This window comes from Chelonoidis abingdonii, chromosome 11 (assembly GCF_003597395.2).
Source record: "Chelonoidis abingdonii isolate Lonesome George chromosome 11, CheloAbing_2.0, whole genome shotgun sequence".
NCBI lineage: Eukaryota > Metazoa > Chordata > Testudines > Testudinidae > Chelonoidis > Chelonoidis abingdonii.
Window position 1 is genome coordinate 18,173,589 of NC_133779.1, and position 21,958 is coordinate 18,195,546.

Here is a 21,958-nt window from a genome sequence, read left to right on the forward strand (position 1 = left end):
TGGGGGCACAGGGAAGGGGGGAGGAGCTGGGGGGCACAGGTAGATGCTAGGGGACCCTCCGAGATAGCCAGGGAGGCCTGTGGGGGGATGGGTAGGGGTGCCCTTATGGGGGGACCCCCTGGAGGCAGTTTGGATGGGGAGTGGGGTGGGGGAACTCTGGAGAGGAGGGGGTAGAGTAGAGGGTAGGAGGGAAGGGAGCCTTGTGGGGAGGATGTTGGGGAACGTAAAGAGGCAGGTGGGGGTCAGGAGGAGGAGGGGGGCTAGGGGGTGGTGATTGAGGTAGGACACTGGGAATTCACAGCCAGTGGGGCGAGGAGTATGGGGGGCACCAGGGTGTGGCTGGGAGGGGGGAGATGGGGGCAGCACTGGGAGGGAGCGGGGTGTGGGGGGCACAGCCCTTGTGTGTGGTTGGGGGAGTGGGGCAAGGAGGGAGAATTCACTGCGTGACCCTGATGTTTTGTTATTAGGGGTGTGAGTGGAGACCCCCTTTTCTGTGTCTGGTTTGCTCCTCTCTGTCTAGAGAATCTTTTGTACCCCCATTGCATGGGGAGGGCTGCTTTGGCTGCCCCCCGAAATGTCTGATCCTTTGCTGAGAGTCAGCAACGCTCAACACATATCTAGCCCCCACTCCCTGCCCCACACTTCTGTGTGCTGTGCTGGTTGGGGGCATGCTGGGAGCCAGGATTCCTGGGTTCTCTTCCTGGCTCTGAGAGGGGAGTGGGGGCTAGTGGTTAGAGCAGGGGGGCTGGGAGCCAGGACTCTTGGGTTCTCTTCCTGGCGCTGAGAGGGGAGTGGGGACTAGTGGTTAGAGCAGGGGGGCTGGGAGCCAGGACTCCTGGGTTCTCTTCCTAGCTCTGAGAGGGGAGTGGGGGCTAGTGGTTAGAGCAGGGGGGCTGGGAGCCAGGACTCTTGGGTTCTCTCCCTGCCTCTGGGAGGGGAGTGGGGGCTAGTGGTTAGAGCAGGGGGGCTGGGAGCCAGGATTCCTGCATCTTGGCTCTGCCATATGCTGTGTGTTCTTGTGCAAATAACTTCCCTTCTCCATGCCTCAGTTTCCCCAACTCAGTGCCCAGGGGAGACTCTCTCTGGCGGGGGAGTCCAGAGGGCCCTGGGGTTGGAAGCTGTGTCACTCGTTCGGACCTTCCCCAAACTGGCTTTTTGTTGGCCTGGTTTGGGGCTGATGGGAGCGAAATGGCTTCATTGGCTGTTGCTTTGCATGTGCGTCTCATTTCGTTGCACCCCCTGCAGTCTGGTTTCCTCTGGCTCCTCCCACTCACTTGAGCTCTGAAAGGGGACAGCTTAGAGAGTCGGGGGACAAATATGGTCCCTGAAGGAAGTTCCCTCGGGACGACGGGGTTTGAGCTGGCTGAGGTAGGAATGGTCCCGCCAAGCCAGTTATCACTGAGAGCCCTGCCCTGTGTGTGTAGTTGTGTTTTACTCTCCCAGATGTGACGCTCTCGACACTGATGTGAGGGAACACGGGTGAGATGGTCACGGGGGGCGATGGAGACAATTAGCCAAAGGGCCATTGACGAAAACAACAAATTGGTTCGTTGCAGCCAACGAGCAAAGAAAAGGAAACCAGAGCTGGGAAATTCCACATGGAAAAACTTAGTTGAGAGTCAAAAAAATCCACCTAGGGAAAGTCAGACTGAAACCTGGGTTAATGGGACCAAAACCCCAGCGACTGCTGGGAAATTGCACCAGCAAAACGTAGACTAGGTTTGTGATCGTTTGGGGTACGGCTGAGCAGAGCCCTGGCAGGCCGGGCGCCGTGCAAGCCACGTGAGTAAGATCAAGGCCCTGTCATGCCGGGTGCTGCCCGGACCCCGACGGAGATTGGGGCCCCTGTCGTGCCGGGCACTGCCCAGACCCCGACAGAGATCGGGGCCCCCTGTCGAGCCGGGCGCTGCCCAGACCCCGACGGAGATCGGGGCCCCCTGTCGAGTCGGGCGCTGCCCAGACCCCGACCGAGATCGGGGGCCCCTGTCGAGCTGGGCGCTGCCCGGACCCTGACGGAGATCGGGGCCCCCTGTCGAGCCGGGTGCTGCCCAGACCCTGATGGAGATCGGGGCCCCTGTCGGGCCAGGCGCTGCCCAGACCCCGACCGAGATCGGGGCCCCTGTCGTGCCGGGCGCTGCCCAGATCCCGACCGAGATTGGGGCCCCTGTCGTGCCGGACGCTGATTGGACCCTGACCAAGATCGGAGCCCCTGTCATGCCCGGCGCTGATTGGACCCCAACCGAGATTGGGGCCCCCTGTCGTGCCCGGCGCCGCCCAGACCCCAAATATTCAGACTGCAGAGCTTTGCTGAGAGGGTGCTATGGGTCATGGGGTCAAAGCGTGCTGGATATCTGCCAGTGTCTTCAGTCCTGCCCTGGCTCCTGGTGGGAACAAGGAGCCCTTCGATGCCATGGAAAGGGGTTGAACTGAAAGGCAGTGGGAGATGTTAGCCAGAGGGACTCCCTGCCACTGGCCGTCATTGACGCCAAGAACCCATCCGCTCCCAGGGTGACGCTGTGGCCAGGAGGGCTAATGTGGGGGAGTTCTCCAGCCTGTGCCATGTGGGAGACTGGACGGGGTAACAGACCCTGCGGGCCCTGGGTGGGCGGCTTGAGCTGGATCCCTCCCCACATCCGCCGAGGAGCCGGGGTTGTTCTCATCCAGGCTGACGTGTTCTGGAAGTGACAGGGAGCTTCTCCCCTCGGTGATTAAACCCAACTTGAATTATTACGGGGCTCTGAGCTAAAGGGGGAGCAGATGCCCCCCCAGGTAATTCCCCCTTCCTGTGTAGCTGGCCAAGGCTGGAGCCAGGATACCAGGCTCGATGGGCCCTTCTGATCCTGCGTGTGCACCTCTCTGGGCCCCATTGCGCTACCCCAGAGTTTGAGGGCAGAAGGGGTCCCTAGACCACCCAGACTGACCTCCTGGATAGGCCAGAGTGGGTCTGGGGGCTCTTTGTCCCCTTGGCTGTGACCCCCCCCCCCAGAACTGGGTGCAGGGCTCCGGGATCAGTCCCAACGGGAGGGAAAAGAGGCCTTGCCCCCTCCAGCAGGGACAGGACGCACACATGGCAGGGCTCAGAGTCCTGCTGTGGGAATGCGTCTCTGTCACCCCTTTGCCATAGCAAGGTCCCTGATCTCCCCCCTCCTTGGGGCTCTGTGTGCCCCCCATTCCTGGGCCCCCCAATCTTCCCCTCACTGTTGTTTTCCCTCCTTTCTGTCTGGGAGGGAAGTTAGTTCTAGGGGTTAGAACAGGGGGCCTGGGTTCTAGGACTCCTGGGATCTCTCCCTGACTCTGCTATGGGGCTAAAAGCAGCCACGCTGCTGTTCCCACTGGGGCTCTCAGCCTCACCCCACATGCTAGGACCCAGAGCCCCAGTGGGCTCCACATGCGTTTGAACCATGCCAGCCCGAGTCATGGAAGCCAGGCTTTGAGGCTCTCGGCCGTGGGGCTGGGTTTGCAGTGCGGCCGTGGCTTCCCCAGCACGTACGGGGGGTGCTGGCCATGCTTGCAATGGGGCAGGGGCCAGGCCGCCTCGCTGAACGAGGCCTGTGCCATTGGGGCGTGTGTGGTTGGCTGTGTGCAGGCATGTGCGTGCGGGTGTGTACGGGGGTCGGCGTGTTTGGGCGTGTGCATGTGTGCAGGCGGGTTCTGGATTTGCTTCATCCTGTGCAGCCCACTGTGTGTCCAAACTTAATGAATGTCTCTGTGGTTATCTGGTGGGGGGTGAGGGCCACTGCACTGCCCCACAGCTGCCCCTTCCCACTCCTGCCCCACCCCCTGCCCTTTCCCTCTCCTGCCCCCGCCCCATGCCCACCCTTTCCACTCCGCCCCCAACCTGCCCCAACAGCCCCGCCCCTCTCTCTCCCACCCTCTGGCCTGCGTCTCCACTCTGGTGGAGAACCTAAGGGGGCGTGGCGCAGTTTATTTGCATTATTCATGAGGTGGGCGCAACCGTCCCATCCGGGTCCCGCGGTCTCTTCCCCACATCCGGGTGTCGCGCCGGGAGGGGCGTGTCCCAGGTCAACGGGGCGGGCCGCTCGTCCTGCAGCCAATGGGCGGGCAGGCGTGAGCGTCCCTTGGCGCGTCGGTCGGCCGCGTTGGCCATGGGGCGGGGGCGAGCCTGGTGCGCCGCGAGTGGGGGTTTTTGTTCCGGCCCGCAGCCGCCAATCTGTGAGAGGAGCCGAGAGCGGGGAAGCGAGCGGGCCGGAGGGCCAAGCCTCATTGGGAACTAGAACCGGTGCCCCGGACCGGAGCCCGCCCCTCCCCCCCCGCCGGGCTGACCACGACCACCACCCCCCAGACCGGACGCCCGCCACCTGCCCCGCGGGCGCCCCGACCCGGACCAACCCCAGACCAGCGCCGGGCTCCCAAGGAACCAGGACCCCGCCCCCCATAGACCGGGCCGGGCTGCCGCAATCCGAATGGACCCGCGCCCCCCATGGCCGGCTCCGCGGGTCCCTGATCCGGCGCCGAAACCCGCCTTCCCTGAATTCCCTCCTTGGGCTTGAGAAAGGCCTGGGACCGCGGCCCCCGGCCCGACCAGTGTCCCTTGACCCCCTCCCCTGGCCCTGGCCCTCCCCGAGCGACCTGGGCTCTCCAAACCCCGCGGGGATCCCCCGAACCCGCCCCACGGCCCATACGCGAGCTGCGGTTCACTGGCTTCTCAGACCTGACCCGGTTCCCCCACCCACGCTCCCTGATCCGACAGGGAACCCTTCTCTGCCTGGGCCCTGGGGCCCTCCCAAAGGGAGGGGTCTGGGAGGCCTGGTGCTGGGGAACTTGAGGGAAAACCCCTGTGTCATTGCCCCCCTCTGTGCGGGCGCAGCTTCATGGTGTCCTCATGGGAGCCGCCAGGTCCTGGGCTGGGTCTGAGCCTAGCCAACTACTCCACCTCTGTGGAGGGGACTGCCCCTCTTACATCCTCACCCCTCCAGTGTGGGCAGGGGGTGCTTGGGAAGCAGAGCCCTGGCTCGGGGCCCTTCCCTGCTGAGCTGAGGGGTGTCGGGGGGGGGGGGGCAGGGCTGTGCCGCCTGTGGGACCATGCTGACCTTGGGTAGGGGGGCTTGGGGTCAGGACTCCTGGGTTCTCTCCCCAGCTCTGGGAGGGGAGTGGGTCTAGGAGGTGAGAGCACTTCCCTGGGGAGAGGAGCCAGGAGTCCTGGTTCCCAGCCCCTAGGCTCACTCTCTTCCCAGCCCTGGGAGGGTTCATTTCAGCTGCGTGTCTGGCTGGCCCAGCCCACTTGGCCTGTAGGGGGGTCTCTGGGGATGGCAGTTTCTATAGGAGGAAACATGACTCCAGGTAGTGCCAGAGCCGTCCAGCAGTCTGAGCCCTGCTGGGGCTGTCGCCCCCCCAACACCATCTGCCTGCCTGCCTTGGCTTGGAGGATTCTCTGGGAGAGCCCCCGACTTCCCAGAGGAGAAGCCCCTGAGGGATGCTGAGCTTAGCCCCTGGTGTGACTGACAGGCAGCTGCTGCCCCCCTCCCTGCCATCTTGTGCCCTCTGAGCCTTCGGGCACCGGGGACATCACTGCATGGCTTGGTGTCGCTCATCTCCGCTCCTGGCGCAGCCACTGCCCGATCTCTAACCCAGCCGAGGAGATGAGGCCCGTTTGCCCTTCTGGTGCCCGCGAAGGACAGGCTGGGATCTTGCCCTGTGCCACAGGGCACCGTTAGGCGCAGGGGTCGCAGCAAGAATGATTGTCGGAGGTGCAGGGGGGTTGAAACCCTGTGGGCTGAGTCAGCCTTGCCTTCGGGCCTGCGACCCAGTGAGGTGGGGGGCGCACGAGACACTGGCTTCTTCGGATTTATCCGCTCCCCTTCCGCTCGGCTTCATCCGGCCTGACGGGCTGTGACCTGCCTGGCAGCTTTTTCTGGCCCTGAACGGCCTCTCAGCTAAGTGAGAGGACGCACATGCCCTGTGAGCGCGCTGCCACTGAGAGGCGGTGGGTTATCGGCAGCTCGCAAACGCTGTGGCTTTCCAGAGGCTGAGGCCTGGTGCGTCCCTCTCGGGAGTCTGCTGTCACCCAGCCGCCGGGTCAGTGCTCCCGCCCAGCTGTGAAACTCTCCCTTGGAGCAACAATGTCAGCGGACCGGCCCCCTGCCAGGTCCCACTCTGCTTAGATCTTGAGCTCTGCCCAGCTGAGCCAGACTCATGGTCTGAGACGTGTAGCCTCTGCAGGGACCCAGTCACCCCCACCAGGATGTGCAGGGACACCCACCTGCCTTTCCAGACCGAGCGGGGAAACGACTTTAACCTGCCGCCATCCCCTCGGTGCGCGAACAGTCCCAATCTCTGTCCCGCTGCCTGTGTCTCGTTCCTCTCTTCTGCTCTCAGCCGCTGCTTGCTGCGTGTCTCAGGGCGGGGTGTGTGTGTGGGGGGGATCACTTAGGATCGACGCAAAAGGGAATCTTAATGCAGCCCCTTCGGGGGCAGTCCTAGGACAGTATGGATGGGGGTGTGTTTCTGTTTTTGGTTAAACGTGTGGCTCAGGGACAGTTTTCTGTCCAGCCCAGTGTCCTGTCTGCTGTGTAGACCTCCCCTGCCCCTCTGTTATGGGACAGCCTGCAGGCGGCCCCTTCAGGAAAACAAAACGAGCTCGGGCCCCCAGCGGGGAGCCTATGGCCTGCTTGCCGTAGTTCGGATGCTGTCTGGGGCCCTGCCTCTGGGAATCCTCCCTGCCCTCGGGATCCATCACATGCACCAAGGAGTGAGATAGTCACCAGTGTTGAAAAGGAGTGACTCACCCTTAGAGCGAATGGGGCACGTGGCTCAGAGCGGTGGGTTCGGGCAGCAATGGGCTCAGGCTCTCTGCACACTCAGGTAGTGTTGCTGTCACTTGACGCTGGCTTTTCTCCACCCTTACGGCTAGAGACTGTCTGCTTCTTTTCAGAAGGAAAGCGAGACCGTGGGAGATCTGCCTGTCCTCCCCTCAGCTGGGGCAGAGTAGCAATTGCAGGATAATTCCAGATGAACCTGTAGTCAGTTAAAAGATAGGGAAGATGAGGGAGATTGTTCTCAGTGGGTCCTGAAATGCGACTGCCTCTGGGGTGGGGTGCACCAGTCGCAGAGCAATGCTACGAAGGGAGCTCTATATGAGTATTGAAATGCGGCTGTTTCTGGGGTCGGGCGAGGCCCCCATGCCGCTCTGGTGAGTGCTCTCCTGTTGGTACAAGCGAATTTAAGCCCCTGGGTGTCATTCGTGCTGCTTGGGAAGGGGTTTCAGTTTAAACAGGAAAAAGCCTGGGTTATCCTGGGATAAAGGCGTCCGCTCCCGGGGTTACACCGGTCTGACTTCCCTGGGGGATACAGGACTGAGCAGTCGATGTGGCTGGGGTGTTCTCGTCCATCTCGCCATGGGGCTTGTGGGATGTCTGTGCTGTTCTCTCCCGGGTGCTGGGGCTGGTAGGTTGTTTGAGTCCGCCTGGAATTTCCATGTTTCTCCGCCCTGAGCTGGCTCTGCTGCAGGGCTCGGCCATTTAAAGTCGGTTGCCTGACGATGACTTTCAGAGAACTCTGGTTTTTGATGTTGTGTGAAATTAGCAGGGGAGACACCTAGGAGCCCCAGACTGGGGTTAGCTCAGCTGGGGTTGGGGGTGGGGTTAATTACCCAGTGCTGGGCTCGGAGGGGGCTGAGCAGTGACCTAGACTCTGCCTGGGCTATGAAGTGAGTCACTGTCCCCCCCGAGGCACCGCAAGGCCCTGTCCAACCTGGCACGTGGCTTTGTAGAGAGGCTTCCTGATCCAGTACTGTCACTGCTGCGGCCACCTCTGGGGTGGGGGCAGTTGGGTAGCAGCTGCTTGGGATGCCTGCCTGCCTGCCTGGGAGAAAGACCTCTGCCCAGCCCCCTCCCAGCAACCCCCGCCCTGTGTTGGTTCTGCTGTAGCTGTGTGGGTCCCCCGGTGTCCCCCCAGGTTGGGGAGATGGGGGCTTTGCTCTGACCACCCCATCCTTCCCCCCCTTCCCCAGATGTCCAGCTCGCCGTTGTCCAAGAAGCGCCGCGTGTCTGGATCTGAGCCGAAGACGGGTTCGAACTGCTCCTCTGGCAACTCCGTACAGAGTGACCCGCGCGCAGCGCCCACCAACGTGAGTCTGTGGGGCTCCTGGCGCCCCCGCCCCCTCCCCCCAGTGAGATCCCTCACAGCCGTGGCTTGTGGGTTCCTGAGGTGCTGCTAACCCTGCAGTCAGAGGCCGCTCAGTGGGTCTCAGGCAGGGGGAGTCCTGCCAGCCTGGGACCAGAACCAGTCTTGGGCGGATCTGCCCCCAGGGGTGTCCCCCTCCTCCCGCAATGAGCCCCTTCTCCCCCGGATGGGACCCCAGGGTATCCCCTTGTCCCCCGGATCAGACTGAGGGCCCTCTCTCCAATTCAGACCTGCCCCTGCAGTGAGCACCGCAGGTTGGGGTCGGGTCCCGGCCACAGCGAGCTCCCCGCTCCCAGGCCCTGCTGATCTCTGATCCTTCTGCTCACAGGGCATGGCTAAGAATGGCAGTGATGTTGACATCGATGAGGGCCTGTACTCCAGGCAGCTGTAAGTACCAGCAGTGGGTGGTGCCCGCCCCGGAACAAAGGAACTCGGTGCTGGGTGGTGGGTCACGCATTGTGTCCGTGGCGAAGCCGCGAAGTGGGCCCTGGCTGGTTGGGGTGCCCTGCGCCGCGCCCGGCCTCACTGCGCCCTCCCCGCAGGTACGTGCTGGGCCACGAGGCCATGAAGCGGATGCAGAACGCCAGCGTCCTAGTGTCGGGGCTGCGGGGGCTGGGCGTGGAGATCGCCAAGAACATCATCCTGGGTGGCGTCAAGTCGGTCACCCTGCACGACACTGAGCCCGCCCAGTGGGCAGACCTGGCCTCCCAGGTAGGTGCCTAGCCTGGGAACGCCCTCCGTGCCCGTCGGAGTCCTCCCCTCCCCAGCTTTGTGTGTCCCTTGGCCTCCCAGGGCTCCGGCCCCTCCCCTCTGCACCCCAACTCGCTCCAGGGTCCCCCTCACCTGCCCCCCTTGCCCTCTAGTTCTACCTGCGGGAGGAGGACTTGGGGAAGAACCGGGCCGAGGTCTCCCAGCCGCGCCTGGCCGAGCTCAACTCCTATGTGCCCGTCAGCGTCCACACCGGGGCCCTTACCGACGACTTTCTGAGCCAGTTCCAGGTACCTGGACGCCTGGGTCCTTTCCCTGGTGCTGGGAGGGGAGTGGGGTCTGATGGTTAGAATGGCGGGAGGAGGAGGGGCTGGGGGCCAGGACTCCTGGGCCTGTGGGGGAGGAGGGGTTGGGGTGCAGGCCGGTGCTGAGTGAGGGCCGCGGGGGCCATAGACAGGTGCTGGCAGGGCTGAGGAAGGTGCAGGCTGGAAGATGGGGACAGGGGATACAGGCTGGGGCTCTGGGTGGGGGGTGCACACATTCTGGATGGGAGGGGCAGGGGGGTGCTGGCTGCTTAGGGACACCAGCTGAGGGTTGTGTGGGTGGAGTGGAGGAGCTGGTTGGTGCTGGAGGAGGGACTGGGGGTGCAGGCCAGTGCGCTGGGGAGTGGGGGCGGTGGGGTGTAGGCCGGGACTTGTGGGGCATGGGGCAGTGCTGATGGGGCTCTGTGTGCTAGGTGGGTTGGGGGCTACCCCGGGGGCGTGGGCCAGTGCAGACGGGCTCTGTGCCGGGTGGGGGGCTCTGTGGGCATGGGCCAGCACTGATGGGCTCTGTCTGTGGGCGTGGGCCGGCACTGACGGGCTCTGTCTGTGGGGTGGGCACTGCCAGGGTCCGTGTGCCTGGTGGGGTGGGGTGGGGTGGGCTCCGGGGGCCCGGGCCAGCACTGATGGGCTCTGTCTGTGGAGTGGGCGCTGCCAGGGTCCGTGTGCCCGGTGGGGTGGGGTGGGCTCCGGGGGCCCGGGCCGGCACTGACCGGGCTCTGTTGGTGGAGTGGGCACTGCAGGGTCGCTGATGTGGCCGCCGTGGGGTGGGTGGGCCCCGAGGGGCCCGGGCCGGCACCTGACGGGCTCTGTCTGTGGGGTGGGCACTGCAAGGGTCCGTGTGCCGGGTGGGTGGGCTCCGGGGGCCCGGGCCGGCACTGATGGGCTCTGTCTGTGGGGTGGGCACTGACAGGGTCCGTGTGCCCGGTGGGGTGGGCTCCGGGGCCTGGGCTGGCACTGATGGCTCTGTCTGTGGGTGGCAGCTGCCAGGGTCTGTGTGCCCGGTGGGGTGGGGTGGGCTCCGGGGCCCAGGCCGGCCTGAGGGCTTCTGTCTGTGGGGTGGGCACTGCCAGGGTCTGTTGCCCGGTGGGGTGGGGGTGGGCTCCGGGGGCCCGGGCCGGCCTGATGGCTTCTGTCTGTGTGGTGGGCACTGCCAGGGTTCTGTGTGCCCGGTGGGGTGGGACTCCGGGGGCCGGGGCCGGCGCTGATGGGCTCTGTCCTGTGGGTGGGCACTGCCAGGGTCTGTGTGCCCGGTGGGGTGGGTGGCTCCGGGGGCCCGGGCGCGCGCTGATGGGCTTCTGTCTGTGGGGTGGCACTGCCAGGGTCTGTGTGCCCGGGGGTGGGGTGGGCTCCGGGGGCCCCGGGCCGGCGCTAGGAGTGGGCTCTGTCTGTGGGGTGGGCATGCCAGGGCGTCCTGTGTGGCCGGGTGGGGTGGGGTGGGCTCCGGGGGCCCGGGCTGGCACTGATGGGCTCCTGTCTGTGGGTGTGGGCACTGACAGGGTCCATGTGCCCGGTGGGGTGGGCTCCGGGGGCCCGGGCTGGCACTGATGGCTCTGTCTGTGGGTGGGCACTGACAGGGTCCATGTGCCCGGTGGGGGTGGGTCCGGGGGCCCGGGCCAGCACTGATGGGCTCCGTGTGTGGCAGGTCGTGGTTCTCACGCAACTCGCCTCTGGAGGGAGCAGCTGCGGGTCGGGGAGTCTGCCACAGCAAGGGCATTAAGATGGTGGTAGCTGACACCAGGGGGCTCTTTGGTGAGTGCGGCCTGGGACCCCTCCTTAGCTGCCTCGTCCTTCTGCTGGGCGAGGGCAGCAAGCCTGCTTCCTTGCTGGCTTGGCGGGGGGCGGAACCGGAGCTGGGCTGGGACAGGTGTGCTCAGGGAGATGGGGCTGGTGGGGGGCGGGGCCTGGGGACCGCGCTGCTGGGTGGGGAAAGCTGGAGCCTTGGGGGGGTGGGGACTCGGGGGAAGGGGGCTGGAGCGCTGGCAGGGGAAGTGGAGGAGGGGAATTCGGGGGTGGGTTGCTGCCCTGTGCTCACCCCTCTCCCACAGCCAGCCTCTTCTGCGACTTCGGGGATGAGATGGTCGTGACCGACACCAATGGGGAGCAGCCGCTCAGCGCACATGATCTCATGATCACCAAGGTAATGCTGCCTGGACGCCTGGGTTCCCCCCTGGTTCTGGAAGGGGTGGGGGGCCTGGGAGCAGAAAGCCTGGGTTCTCGGAGTGGGGTCTAGGGTCGGGGGGCTGGAGCCAGAAAGTCTGGGTTCTGTCCCTGGCACTGCTGGGCTCACCACCCTGCGTCGGCAGGGCTGCCGGGGGAGGTGACCTGCTGGACGAGGCTCGCACGGCGTGAGAGCGGGGACTGTATCCTTACTGAGGTGGCGGCATGGAGGAGCTCAACCACTGCCCCCATGGAGATCAAAGTGCTGGTGAGACGCTGGGCGGGCAGGGGGGCCTCTCCCTGGGCAGTCGGGGGCCAGGTGCTGTGGGGGGTGCCGGCAGGGGCGCTCTCTCCGTCGGGCAGTCGGGCCGGTGCTGTGGGGGTGCGGGCAGGGGGCGCTCTCCTGGGCAGTCCGGGGCAGGTGCTGTGGGGGGTGCCGGGCAGGGGGCGCTTCCCTGGGCAGTCGGGCCAGGTGCTGTGGGGGGTGCCGGGCAGGGGGCGCTCTCCGGGGCAGTCGGGGCAGGTGCTGGTGGGTGTCGGGCAGGGGGCGCTCTCCGCGGCAGTTCGGGGTCAGGTGTTGTGGGGGGCGCCGGGCAGGGGGTGCTCTCCTGGGCAGTCGGGCCAGGTGCTGTGGGGGGTGCTGGGCAGGGGGCGCTCTCCCTGGGCTGTCGGGGCCAGGTGCTGTGGGGGGTGCCGGGCAGGGGGCGCTCTCCTGGGCAGTCAGAGGCCAGGTGCTGGGTGGGTGCCGGGCAGGGGGTGCTCTCCCTGGGCAGTGGGGCCAGGTGCTGGTGGGTGCGGGCAGGGGGCGCTTCTCCAGGGCAGTCGGGGGGTCAGGTGCTGGGTGGGTGCCGGGCCGTGCTGCAGGTGCCGGGCCAGGGGGCGCTCTCCGAGGGCAGCGGGGTCAGGTGTGGCTGGGTGGGTGGCCGGGCCGTGCTGCAGGTGCCGGGCAGGGGGCGCTCTCGCCTGGGCAGTTGGGGCTAGGTGCTGGGAGGTGCCGTGCCGTGCTGCAGGGGGCTGGGTAGGGGGTGCTCTCTGGGCGTAGGGGCCAGGTGCTGGGGAGGTGTGTGCGTGCTGCAGGGGGTGGGTAGGGGGTGGCTCTCCGTGGGCAGTAGGGGCCAGGTGCTGGGAGGTGCCGTGCCGTGCTGCAGGGGGCTGGGTAGGGGTGCTCTCCGTGGGCAGTAGGGGCCAGTGCTGGGGAGGTTTGCGTGCCGTGCTGCGGTGGGGCTGGGTAGGGGGTGCTGCTCCGTGGGCTAGTAGGGGCCAGGTGCTGGGGAGGTGCCGTGCCGTGCTGCAGGGGGCTGGGTAGGGGGTGCTCTCCGTGGGCAGTAGGGGCCAGGTGCTGGGGAGGTGCTGTGCCGTGCTGCAGGGGGCTGGGTAGGGGGTGCTCTCCGTGGGCAGTAGGGGCCAGGTGCTGGGGAGGTGCTGTGCCGTGCTGCAGGGGGCGCTCTCCCCCATTGCTGACCCCCCCGCTCTCCCCCGCAGGGCCCTACACTTTCAGCATCGGCGACACCAGTAGCTTCTCCGAGTATGTGCGGGGTGGCATCGTCTCCCAGGTCAAGATGCCCAAGAAGATCAGCTTTGTGAGTGGTGCTTGGGCCGGGTGGGGCGGCTGGGCATGCCCTGGGCACTAGCTCTCCCCCCACATGGGGGTGGGGAGTTCGACTCCTGGGCTCGGGGGCACAAAAGGGGAGATAGCTGCTTTCCCAACTCCTTCCTCACCTGCTGCCGCCGGCCTGGGGCCAAGGGGCAGCTCAGCAGCAGGGACAGTGTCCCCTGGCAAGGGCAGAGCGGGGGATTGCAGGGTCTTTCTGCTCTGGGGCTTTAGGCCCCCCCCTTTGCTGCAGAGGGGGAACCGTAGTCACTTGAATTGTGGGGAAGGGGGGGTTCTCTGTTCTCTGAGTGCTGCCAAGCTTGAGTCTGCCATCAGTAGGGTTCAGAGTGAACATCATGCAGCCTCACGTGGGCCTGTGTGAGCTCAGGCTGTCGGTCTGTGAGCCCGGTTCCTTCCCCTGTCGGGCAGAGCGTGTGTTGGGGGTCAGGTTGGGGGAGGGTGAGCGGACGTGGGATAGTCGGCTGCCCCTCACCCTCACCCCCACCCCGCTCCCCACAGAAGCCCCTGAGCGTGGCGCTGGCCGAGCCTGACTTCGTGGTGACCGACTTCGGGAAGTTCGACCGCCCGGCCCATCTGCACCTGGCCTTCCAGGCCCTGCACGACTTCCAGCGCCAGCACCAGCGCCTGCCGCGGCCCCGCAGCGAGGTAGGGCCTGGATGTGGTGGGCCAGGGACGGGCTGACAGGCGAGGGGGTGTCTGTGTTACTGTCCCCCTCCACCCTGGTCCTGTCCCCACCTCCTGGGGCACTGCACGACCTGCCTACCTCCCCCGTTTGTACCCTGTCTTGTGTGACCGCCCCCTGTCTGTGCCCTGTCACTGCCCCCTGGGGTGCTGTGTGACCGGATCCCTGCCACCCTGGGGTGCTGCGCAGACTGACCCCCGTGTGTGCCCCGGCCCCTGGGGCGCTGCTGACCCCTCTCCCCGGCAGGCGGACGCGGCCGAGGTGCTGGCGCTGACCCAGGCGGTGAACCAACGGGCCCCACCAGCACTCAAGCAGGAGAAGCTGAACGAGGGGCTGATCAAGGAGCTGGCATACCAGGCCGCCGGGGACCTGGCACCCATCAACGCCTTCATCGGGGGGCTGGCTGCCCAGGAGGTCATGAAGGTAGCGCCAGGACGCCTGGGTCCTGTCCCTGAAGCGGACAGGGGAGTGGGGGCTGGGAGCCAGGACTCCGGGGTTCTATCCCCAGCTCTGAGAGGGGAGTGGGGGGGATGGGGTGGGGTGGGGGTATGGAGCCAGGACTCTGGGGTTCATCCCCGCGCTTTGGAGGGGGAGTGGGGCTGAAAGCTCTGAGGCTCCCCAGTTGGGGCTGGCCCACTGTTGAGGCGCTGCTGGGGGTACTTGCATCCTCCCTGGGGCGTGGGGGTGGCCGCCAGCGTGCCCCGCCCTGACGCTCCCCCGCCCCAGGCCTGCCTCCGGGAAGTTCATGCCTGTCATGCGTGGCTCTAGCTTATGACCACTGGGAGGTGTCTGCCCGAGGACCAGCAAGGAAGGTGCTGACCGGAAGGGCAGTGCTGCCAGTGATGACCGCGGGAGACGAGGCTGGGATAGTGGGGGGTCTGTGGGGAGCCAGGAAACCTGGGATAAAGGCAGGGGGGGGGTCAGAGGTTGGGGGGGGGGGGGGAGCCTGGCACAGTGAGAGTGGGTCGGGATCTGCGGGGGGGACCGGCAGAGCTGGGGGGACTGCGGTCGGATCGGGGGGCGAAGGGAACCGGCAGAGCCTTGGGGGACTGACGGTCGGGAATCGGGGGTGGGGGGGAACCAGCAGAGCTGGGGGGCGACTGTGGGTTGGATCGGAGGGGGGAGAAGGAAACCGCAGAGCTGGGGGGGAACGACTGGGTCGGGAATCGGGGAGTGGGGGGAACGACAGAGCTGGGGGGGGGGGACTGCGGGTCGGGATTTGGGGGGAACCGACAGAGCTGGGGGGGGGGAGACTGCGGGCGGATCGGGGGGGGAACCGACCAGAGCTGGGGGGGGGACTGCGGGTCGGGATCGGGGGGGGGAACCGGCAGAGCTGGGAGGGGGGGACTGCGGGTGGGAGTGCGGGGGGGGGAACGGCAGAGCTGGGGGGGGGAACGGAAGAGCTGGGGGGGGGGAACTGCGGTGGGATCGGGGGGGGAACGGCAGAGCTGGGGGGGGGACTTGCGGGTCGGGATCGGGGGGGAACCGGCAGAGCTGGGGGTGGGGGGACTGCGGGTCAGGGATCGGGGGGGGAACTGGCAGAGCGGGGGGATGCCTGCGGGTCGGGTAATCAGGGGGGCACCGGTAGAGCTGGGGTGACTGTCTCTCCCTTCTCCCCAGAGGAACAGCCGTTACGACGGGCAGATCGCCGTGTTCGGGGCTGACCTGCAGGCCAAGCTGGGGCAGCAGAAGTATTTCCTGGTGAGCGCAGCCGGGTTCCCACCGGACTCCCTGGGCCCTGCAGGGTCCCCCTGTCACTGCAGGGTCCGGCCCCACAGCAACCCCCCTTGAGGGGACGAGCCGGAGCCGCTGGGCGGCCGGAGTCTGATCCCAGGTCCTTGGAGGCAAATGCCCGGGGGAGAAACCCAGCTGCTGGGTCTGGGGCCAACGCTTGGTGCTGGTGGTCCCTGGTCCATGGCGTGTGCCACAGGTGCTGAGTTTGGACCCCGGTGCAGCCGGCCTGGGCACCTGGAACCTTCCCCCGTCTCGCCCCCTCACCCCCGTCTCACCCCCTCACCAGGTGGGCGCCGGCGCCATCGGCTGCGAGCTGCTGAAGAACTTCGCCCTGCTGGGGCTGGCGTGCGGGGACGGTGGGGAAGTGACCGTGACCGACATGGACACCATCGAGAAATCCAACCTCAACCGCCAGTTCCTCTTCCGGCCTTGGGACGTCACGGTGTGCTGGGGGGGCTGGGGAGCGGGATCTGCGAGTGGCGGGGGCTGGGAGGCAGGACTCCTGGGTTCCGTTCGTATCTCAGGCACCTAACTCGGGGTCCCTTCCCCCCCTCCAGAAAATGAAGTCTGACACAGCAGCTGCCGCGGTGCGGCAGATGAACCCCAACATCCACATCATGAGCCACCAGGACCGCGTGGGGCCCGACACAGAGCGGGTCTATGATGACGACTTCTTCGAGGGCCTGGATGGCGTGGCCAACGCGCTGGACAATGTGGACGCCAGTGAGTGACGCGTGGGTGGGGCCGTCCCCCAGCCACACCTCAGCACCGTGCCAGCCATCCTTGTGTGGTGTTATATGCGGCTGTTCCGCAGCTGCCCCACCCCAGAGGTGGCTGCCTCTTGGCGCTGGGCAAGCCATCCTGGCCGCCCGTCGCTGTGGTTCTAGGGTCTCCTGCCCCATTGTGCTGGTGCTAACCCTGTGCCCCTGCCCCCCCCAGGAATGTACATGGACCGCCGGTGCGTCTATTACCGCAAGCCCCTGCTGGAGTCCGGCACGCTGGGCACCAAGGGCAACGTCCAGGTGGTGATCCCCTTCCTGACGGAGTCATACAGCTCCAGCCAGGACCCGCCTGAGAAATCCATCCCCATCTGTACCCTCAAGAACTTCCCCAATGCCATTGAGCACACGCTGCAGGTGGGCGCCCGGACGCCGGGGTTCCCTCCCTGCAGGGGCTGGGAGCCAGGACACCTGGGTTCTAACTTGCTGCTTGGATGGGGAGTGGGGTGTGGTGGGGGCTGGGAGCCAGGACGCCTGGGTTCTACCTCGCTGCTTGAGCGGGGAGTGGAGTGTGGTGGGCCGGGGGGACTCAGAACCAGAACGCCTGGGTTCTCTCCCCAGCTCTGGCGGGAGAATGGGGTGTGGTGGGTCAAAGCAGGGGGGCTGGGAGCCAGGATGCCTGGGTTCTACTTCGCTGCTTGGGTGGGGAATGGGGTGTGGTGGGTCAGAGTGGGGGCGCTCGGAGCCAGAACGCCTGGGTTCTACCTAGCTGCTTGGGCGGGGAGTTGGGTGTGGTGGGGGCTTGGAGCCAGAACACTGGGGTTTTCTCCCCAGCTCTGGGATAGGAGTGGGGGTTACTGGTTAGAGTGGGGTGGAGGGGGCTGGGAGTCAGGACTCCTGGGTTCTTTCCTCTACTCGGGGGCTGGTGTCTAATTCATTTGACTGGCCTGGGGGGTCTCCCCACCCCGGTGACTCTGCTCTGTCCTGCAGTGGGCCCGGGACGAGTTTGAAGGCCTCTTCAAGCAGCCGGCAGAGAGCGTCAACCAGTACATCTCGTGAGTGGCGGGTTTGCGGGGGGCTCTGCTGCGGCTCTGCCCTGGGGGCGGAAGGGTCTGAGGGGCTGCCCCCTCTGAGCTGTATGTCCCCTCAGAGACCCCAAGTTCATGGAGCGCACGCTCAAGCTGCCGGGCACGCAGCCCCTGGAGGTGCTGGAGGCCGTCAACAAGAGCCTGGTGAGCGAGCGGCCCCGGAGCTGGGCCGACTGCGTGGGCTGGGCCTGCCGCCACTGGCACTGCCAGTACAGCAACAACATCCGCCAACTGCTGCACAACTTCCCACCCCACCAGGTGAGCCCCCCGCCCCACCCACCCCGGCCCGACCCAGCCCCTCCAGGCCCCTGCTCTGACCCCACCCCCCTCTGGTGTATTGCAGAAGACCAACTCCGGCACCCTGTTCTGGTCAGGGCCCAAGAGATGTCCCCACCCCCTCACCTTCGACGAGAGCAATGTGAGTATAGGGGGGTGTCATTAGGGGTCAGAGTTAACGCCTGTCCTCCCTCCCTCCACCCCCAGCACATGGATTACCAGGTTAGGAACCTATCTGTGCCCCCTCAGCCCCACACACGTGTGTGTGTGTGTGTGTGTGTCTGAGAGATAGTTAGGGGTCAGGGTTAATGCCCATCTGTCCCCCACACTTCTGTGCATGGATTACAGGGGGTGGATCGTCGTTAGGGCTCAGGGTTGACACCCATCTTTCCACCCCCCAGCCCCTGCACATGGATTACATCATGGCGGCGGCGAATCTCTTTGCCCAGACCTACGGCATCACGGGCACACGGGACGTGGGCGCTGTGGCCGAGCTGCTGCACCAGGTGCAGGTGCCCGAGTTCACGCCCAAGTCTGGCGTGCGGATCCACATCTCAGACCAGGAGCTGCAGAACGCCAACGCCTCCGTCGGTATGGCATGGGGGGCCGTCCTAGTGCACCCTCAGGCACCGCAGCTTGGGTGGGGGAGAGTGTCTGTTGCCAATTAGGGCTGGCCCCTGGCATGGAGCCCAGGGCCCCTTGCGGTCGTGGGTGTCCTTGCCAGGCATTCATGGGCTCTGCTCTGTCCCCAGACGACAGCCGGCTGGAGGAGCTGAAATCCAGCCTCCCCAACCCTGAGGACCTGCAGAGCTTCCGCATGTACCCCATCGACTTCGAGAAGGTGAGCTGGGCGAGGCCGGGCCCGGGGAGCCGTGCCAGGATTGGGGGGGTGCAGGCCAGGCACTGGGAGTAAGCGGTGGCCAGGTGTGGCATTACTCTGCATCTGTTCCCTGGCTGCCACCCAGGGGTGGCTGCATCACACCATGGGCCAAGCCATCTCTGTGCGGTGTTATATGCAGCCGTTCCCCAGCTGCCCTGCCCCAGGGGTGGCTGCGTCTCAGTGCCAGGCAGACCCTCCCTGTGCAGTGTTGTGTGGCAGTTCCCTAGCTGCTCTGCCCCAGAGGTGGCTGCTTTTTCCTCTCACCCTCTCTCTTGTTAAGGACGATGACACTAATTTCCACATGGATTTCATCGTGGCGGCATCGAACCTGCGGGCTGAGAACTATGACATCCCGCCTGCCGACCGGCACAAGGTGGGCAATGGCCTCGGCCGGTTGGGGGGAGGCAAGGAGCTCGCTGCGGCGCTCTGCCTCCCCTCCCTCCTGATGCTGACGTCTCTGACCCTCCCCAGAGCAAGCTGATCGCCGGGAAGATCATCCCGGCCATCGCCACGACGACAGCGGCGGTGGTGGGGCTGGTGTGTCTGGAGCTGTACAAAGTGGTGCAGGGCCACAAGCGGCTGGAGTCCTACAAGAATGGCTTCCTCAACCTGGCCCTGCCGTTCTTTGGCTTCTCCGAGCCCATCGCCTGCCCGCGCAACAAGGTGGGTGTGCAGTGTCCTGCCCCCTGTCCCTGCACCCTGCCGCCCGCCTCCCCCAGCCCCAGCCCGTATCCTCTGCCCCCTCGCAACAAGGTGGGTGTGCGGTGTCCCGACCCCGGGCCTGAGCCCTGGTCCCTCCTCCCTGTCCCCTGCCAGGGCCCCGGCTTGTCCCCCTGCCGCCCCCTCCAGGCCCCAGCCCATATCCTCTGCCCCCTCATAACAAGGTGTGTCCCCCCAACCTGTGCCGGGCCCTGCGCACTTGTCATCTGTCCGGACAGATGACAAGTGGCTACCGTAGCATCCGGTTGGGCTGGGCTGGGGGGTTCCTCCCCCCTGACGTCTCTGACCCCTTCTCCCCCCTGCCCCCAGTACTACGACATTGAGTGGACGCTGTGGGACCGGTTCGAGGTGCAGGGGGTGCAGCCCAGCGGGGAGGAGATGACGCTGCGCCAGTTCCTGGCCTATTTTAAGGTGATACCTGGGTGGTGGGTGTCAGAGCGAGGGGGTGTGTGTGTCTGGCCTCTGTCTGATTTCCTGCCCCCCCCCCCCGCTCCCCCCGCACTGAGCGAGCTCTGGCTGGAGATCATCGCGCTAAGGGGGCGGTGGGGGTGTGTGGAATCAGGGTGTCTGACCCCCCCCCCCCGCCTCCTGCAGAGAGACCACTGGCTGGGGAGCCCCATGCTGGGGGAGGCAGGGGGGCTGGTTGGGGGGGTCAGGGAGCTGATGGAGGGGGCTTGGGAGATCTGGGCGCCGTCTGACCCCACATCCCATCCCCATGCTGGAGGGGTTGGGGGCCAGGGAGGTGACAGGGGGTTTGGGGGATTGCGGTGCTGTCTGATTCCCCCCCTCCCCCCCGCAGAGCGAGCACCGGCTGGAGATCACCACAGTGGGGGGATGTAGGGGGGGCAGGGAGCTGATGGAGGGGTTGGGGGAGGGATCTGGGCACAGTCTGACCCCCTCATCCTCCCCCCTGCAAAGTGAGCACCGGCTGGAGATCACCATGCTGGGGGGAAGTGAGGGGGGGCAGGGAGCTGATGGAGGGGCTTGGGGGTCTGGGTGCTGTCTGTCAGCCCCCCCATTCCCCCTCTGCAGAGCGAGCACCGGCTGGAGATCACTATGCTGGGGGGGGGGGCAGAGAGCTGACAGAAGGGGTTGGGGGGGATCTTGGCGCAGTCTGACCCCCCCCCCGTTCCTCCTCCCCCCCCCAGAGCGAGCACCGGGTGGAGATCACTATGCTGGGGGGGGGCAGGGAGCTGATGGAGGGGTTGGGGGGGACCTTGGTGCAGTCTGACCCCCCCGTTCCCCCCCCCGAGTGAGCACTGGCTGGAGATCACTATGCTGGGGGGGCAGAGAGCTGACAGAAGGGGTTGGGGGGGATCTTGGCGCAGTCTGACCCCCCCCCGTTCCTCCTCCCCCACCCCCCAGAGCGAGCACCAGGTGGAGATCACTATGCTGGGGGGGGCAGGGAGCTGATGGAGGGGTTGGAGGGGACCTTGGTGCAGTCTGACCCCCCCCCCGGTAGTCCCCCCTCCCCAGAGCGAGCACCGGCTGTAGAATCTCTATGCTAGCGCGGGCAGAGAGCTGACAGAGGGGGTTGGGGGGGATCTGGGCGCAGGTCTGACCCCTGTCTGTCAGCCCCCCCATTCCCCCTCTGCAGAGCGAGCACCGGCTGGAGATCACTATGCTGTCGCAGGGCGTCTCCATGCTCTACTCCTTCTTCATGCCGCCCGCCAAGCTGCGTGAGCGCCACGACCAGCCGTACGTACCTGGGGTGCCCCGTCCCTGGGCACTCGGACCCACTGTCAGCCATCTGGGGGGTGGGGCAGGGTCCCTGTCCCTCTGGGGCGATTGGGGGCCAGGTTTATCTGGTTGGGGGGGAGCAGGTGGGGGGGCTATCCTGGTCCTGGGGACCTGCCTATTGGCTGCAGGTCGGGGGTCCCCCCCACCAGCTCTGCCCTGACCGTGCCCCACCCCCAGGATGACGGAGATCGTGACCAAGGTGTCGAAGAAGAAGATCGGGCGACACGTCAAGGCCCTGGTCTTCGAGCTCTGCTGCAACGACGACAGCGAGTGCGACATCGAGGTGCCCTATGTCCGCTACACCATCCGCTAGGGGCGGGGCCTCCCCACGCCCCGCCCCCAGGGCTCACTGGGTGGGGCCTCCGCACGCCCCGCCCTCCACGGTTAAAGTGAGGCAAAACATGGACTAAAGGGCCTCCCCCCAGGAACTGGTCTGAGGTTCGGGGATCCTGCCCCCCTTCCCCGCTGGGAACCCCCCCATGGCCTGCTTTAACCCTGCCCCCTTACTGTTGTCGTGTTGTCTTGACTCCGCCCCCACACCCCCTCCCCTGCACACTCTCACTTGCTCACTGATGGGGGATGGGGCCTCTCTTGCCCTGCGGTGCCAGTTCTGTGGGGGGCACGGCAGCGGGGGAACCCACCCCCTGCTGCTGGAGCTGGTGTCCGTCTGCTGCTTGCCTGCCCAGTGGTGGCGGGCGGGGGGTGGGGTGGGGTTATTGCAGAACTTGTGAGAGGAATAACTGAATAAATAGATGTTTGCAAAACCTGCTGGCGCCCCCACGTCTGGTCATTGGTGGGATGTGTGTGTGGGCAGGGAAGATCACTGCCCCATGGCGTTCTGCAGCTGCCTCCCTAGAAGGGTCCTGGGCACTGTGTTTGGGGCAGATGGGCCTAAGGGAGGGAGCCAGGGGAAGGTGCTCAGATCACAGCTCTGCTCCCAGGGTGGGCAGCCTCTTTCCCCAGGTGCTTTATCTCCAGGGGTCTCTGGGGGCTGGTCGATGGTTGGGTGCTCTCCTGGGGCCATTTCCTCCCTCTCCAGCTGTGCCCCGTTCACCTGCCCACATCCTGTTGCTAGGGTGGGATGGTGGCCCGAGCTTCTATCCCTCTATCCTCCCCTCTCCCTCTGCTGCTGTGAGGAATCATGTGGCAATGAGTTCCCCAGCTCCCAGGGCCTGCG

The 21,958-nt window shown here is 66.0% G+C and overlaps 1 protein-coding gene across 1 annotated transcript; it reads left to right on the forward strand.

Annotated features, from left to right (window-relative positions):
• The first annotated feature begins 1,805 nt into the window (after positions 1–1,805).
• UBA1 (ubiquitin like modifier activating enzyme 1) lies at positions 1,806–21,094 on the forward strand. The gene is made up of 24 exons (XM_075071288.1): positions 1,806–2,081; positions 7,970–8,086; positions 8,471–8,529; positions 8,685–8,853; positions 9,006–9,168; positions 11,219–11,392; positions 12,813–12,910; positions 13,441–13,587; positions 13,871–14,047; positions 15,245–15,325; positions 15,645–15,800; positions 15,916–16,081; positions 16,298–16,494; positions 17,068–17,132; positions 17,228–17,423; positions 17,509–17,583; positions 17,843–18,032; positions 18,194–18,282; positions 18,602–18,694; positions 18,793–18,984; positions 19,351–19,452; positions 19,841–19,867; positions 20,639–20,739; positions 20,959–21,094. The coding sequence occupies exons 1-24, from the start codon at positions 1,806–1,808 to the stop codon at positions 21,092–21,094; spliced, it is 3,246 nt and encodes a 1,081-aa protein (XP_074927389.1).
• Positions 21,095–21,958: the final 864 nt, after the last annotated feature.

What these genes read in the sequence shown, in the direction of transcription:
- UBA1 (XM_075071288.1), top strand. Translation starts at nt 1,806, where the DNA reads ATGCCGGGTGCTGCCCGGACCCCGACGGAGATTGGGGCCCCTGTCGTG. An exon ending in GAGATCGGGGCCCCTGTCGG is followed by an intron (nt 2,082 to 7,969) that starts GCCAGGCGCTGC and finishes CCCCTTCCCCAG; the next exon opens with ATGTCCAGCTCGCCGTTGTC. An exon ending in ACCCCATCGACTTCGAGAAG is followed by an intron (nt 18,283 to 18,601) that starts GTGAGCTGGGCG and finishes TCTCTTGTTAAG; the next exon opens with GACGATGACACTAATTTCCA.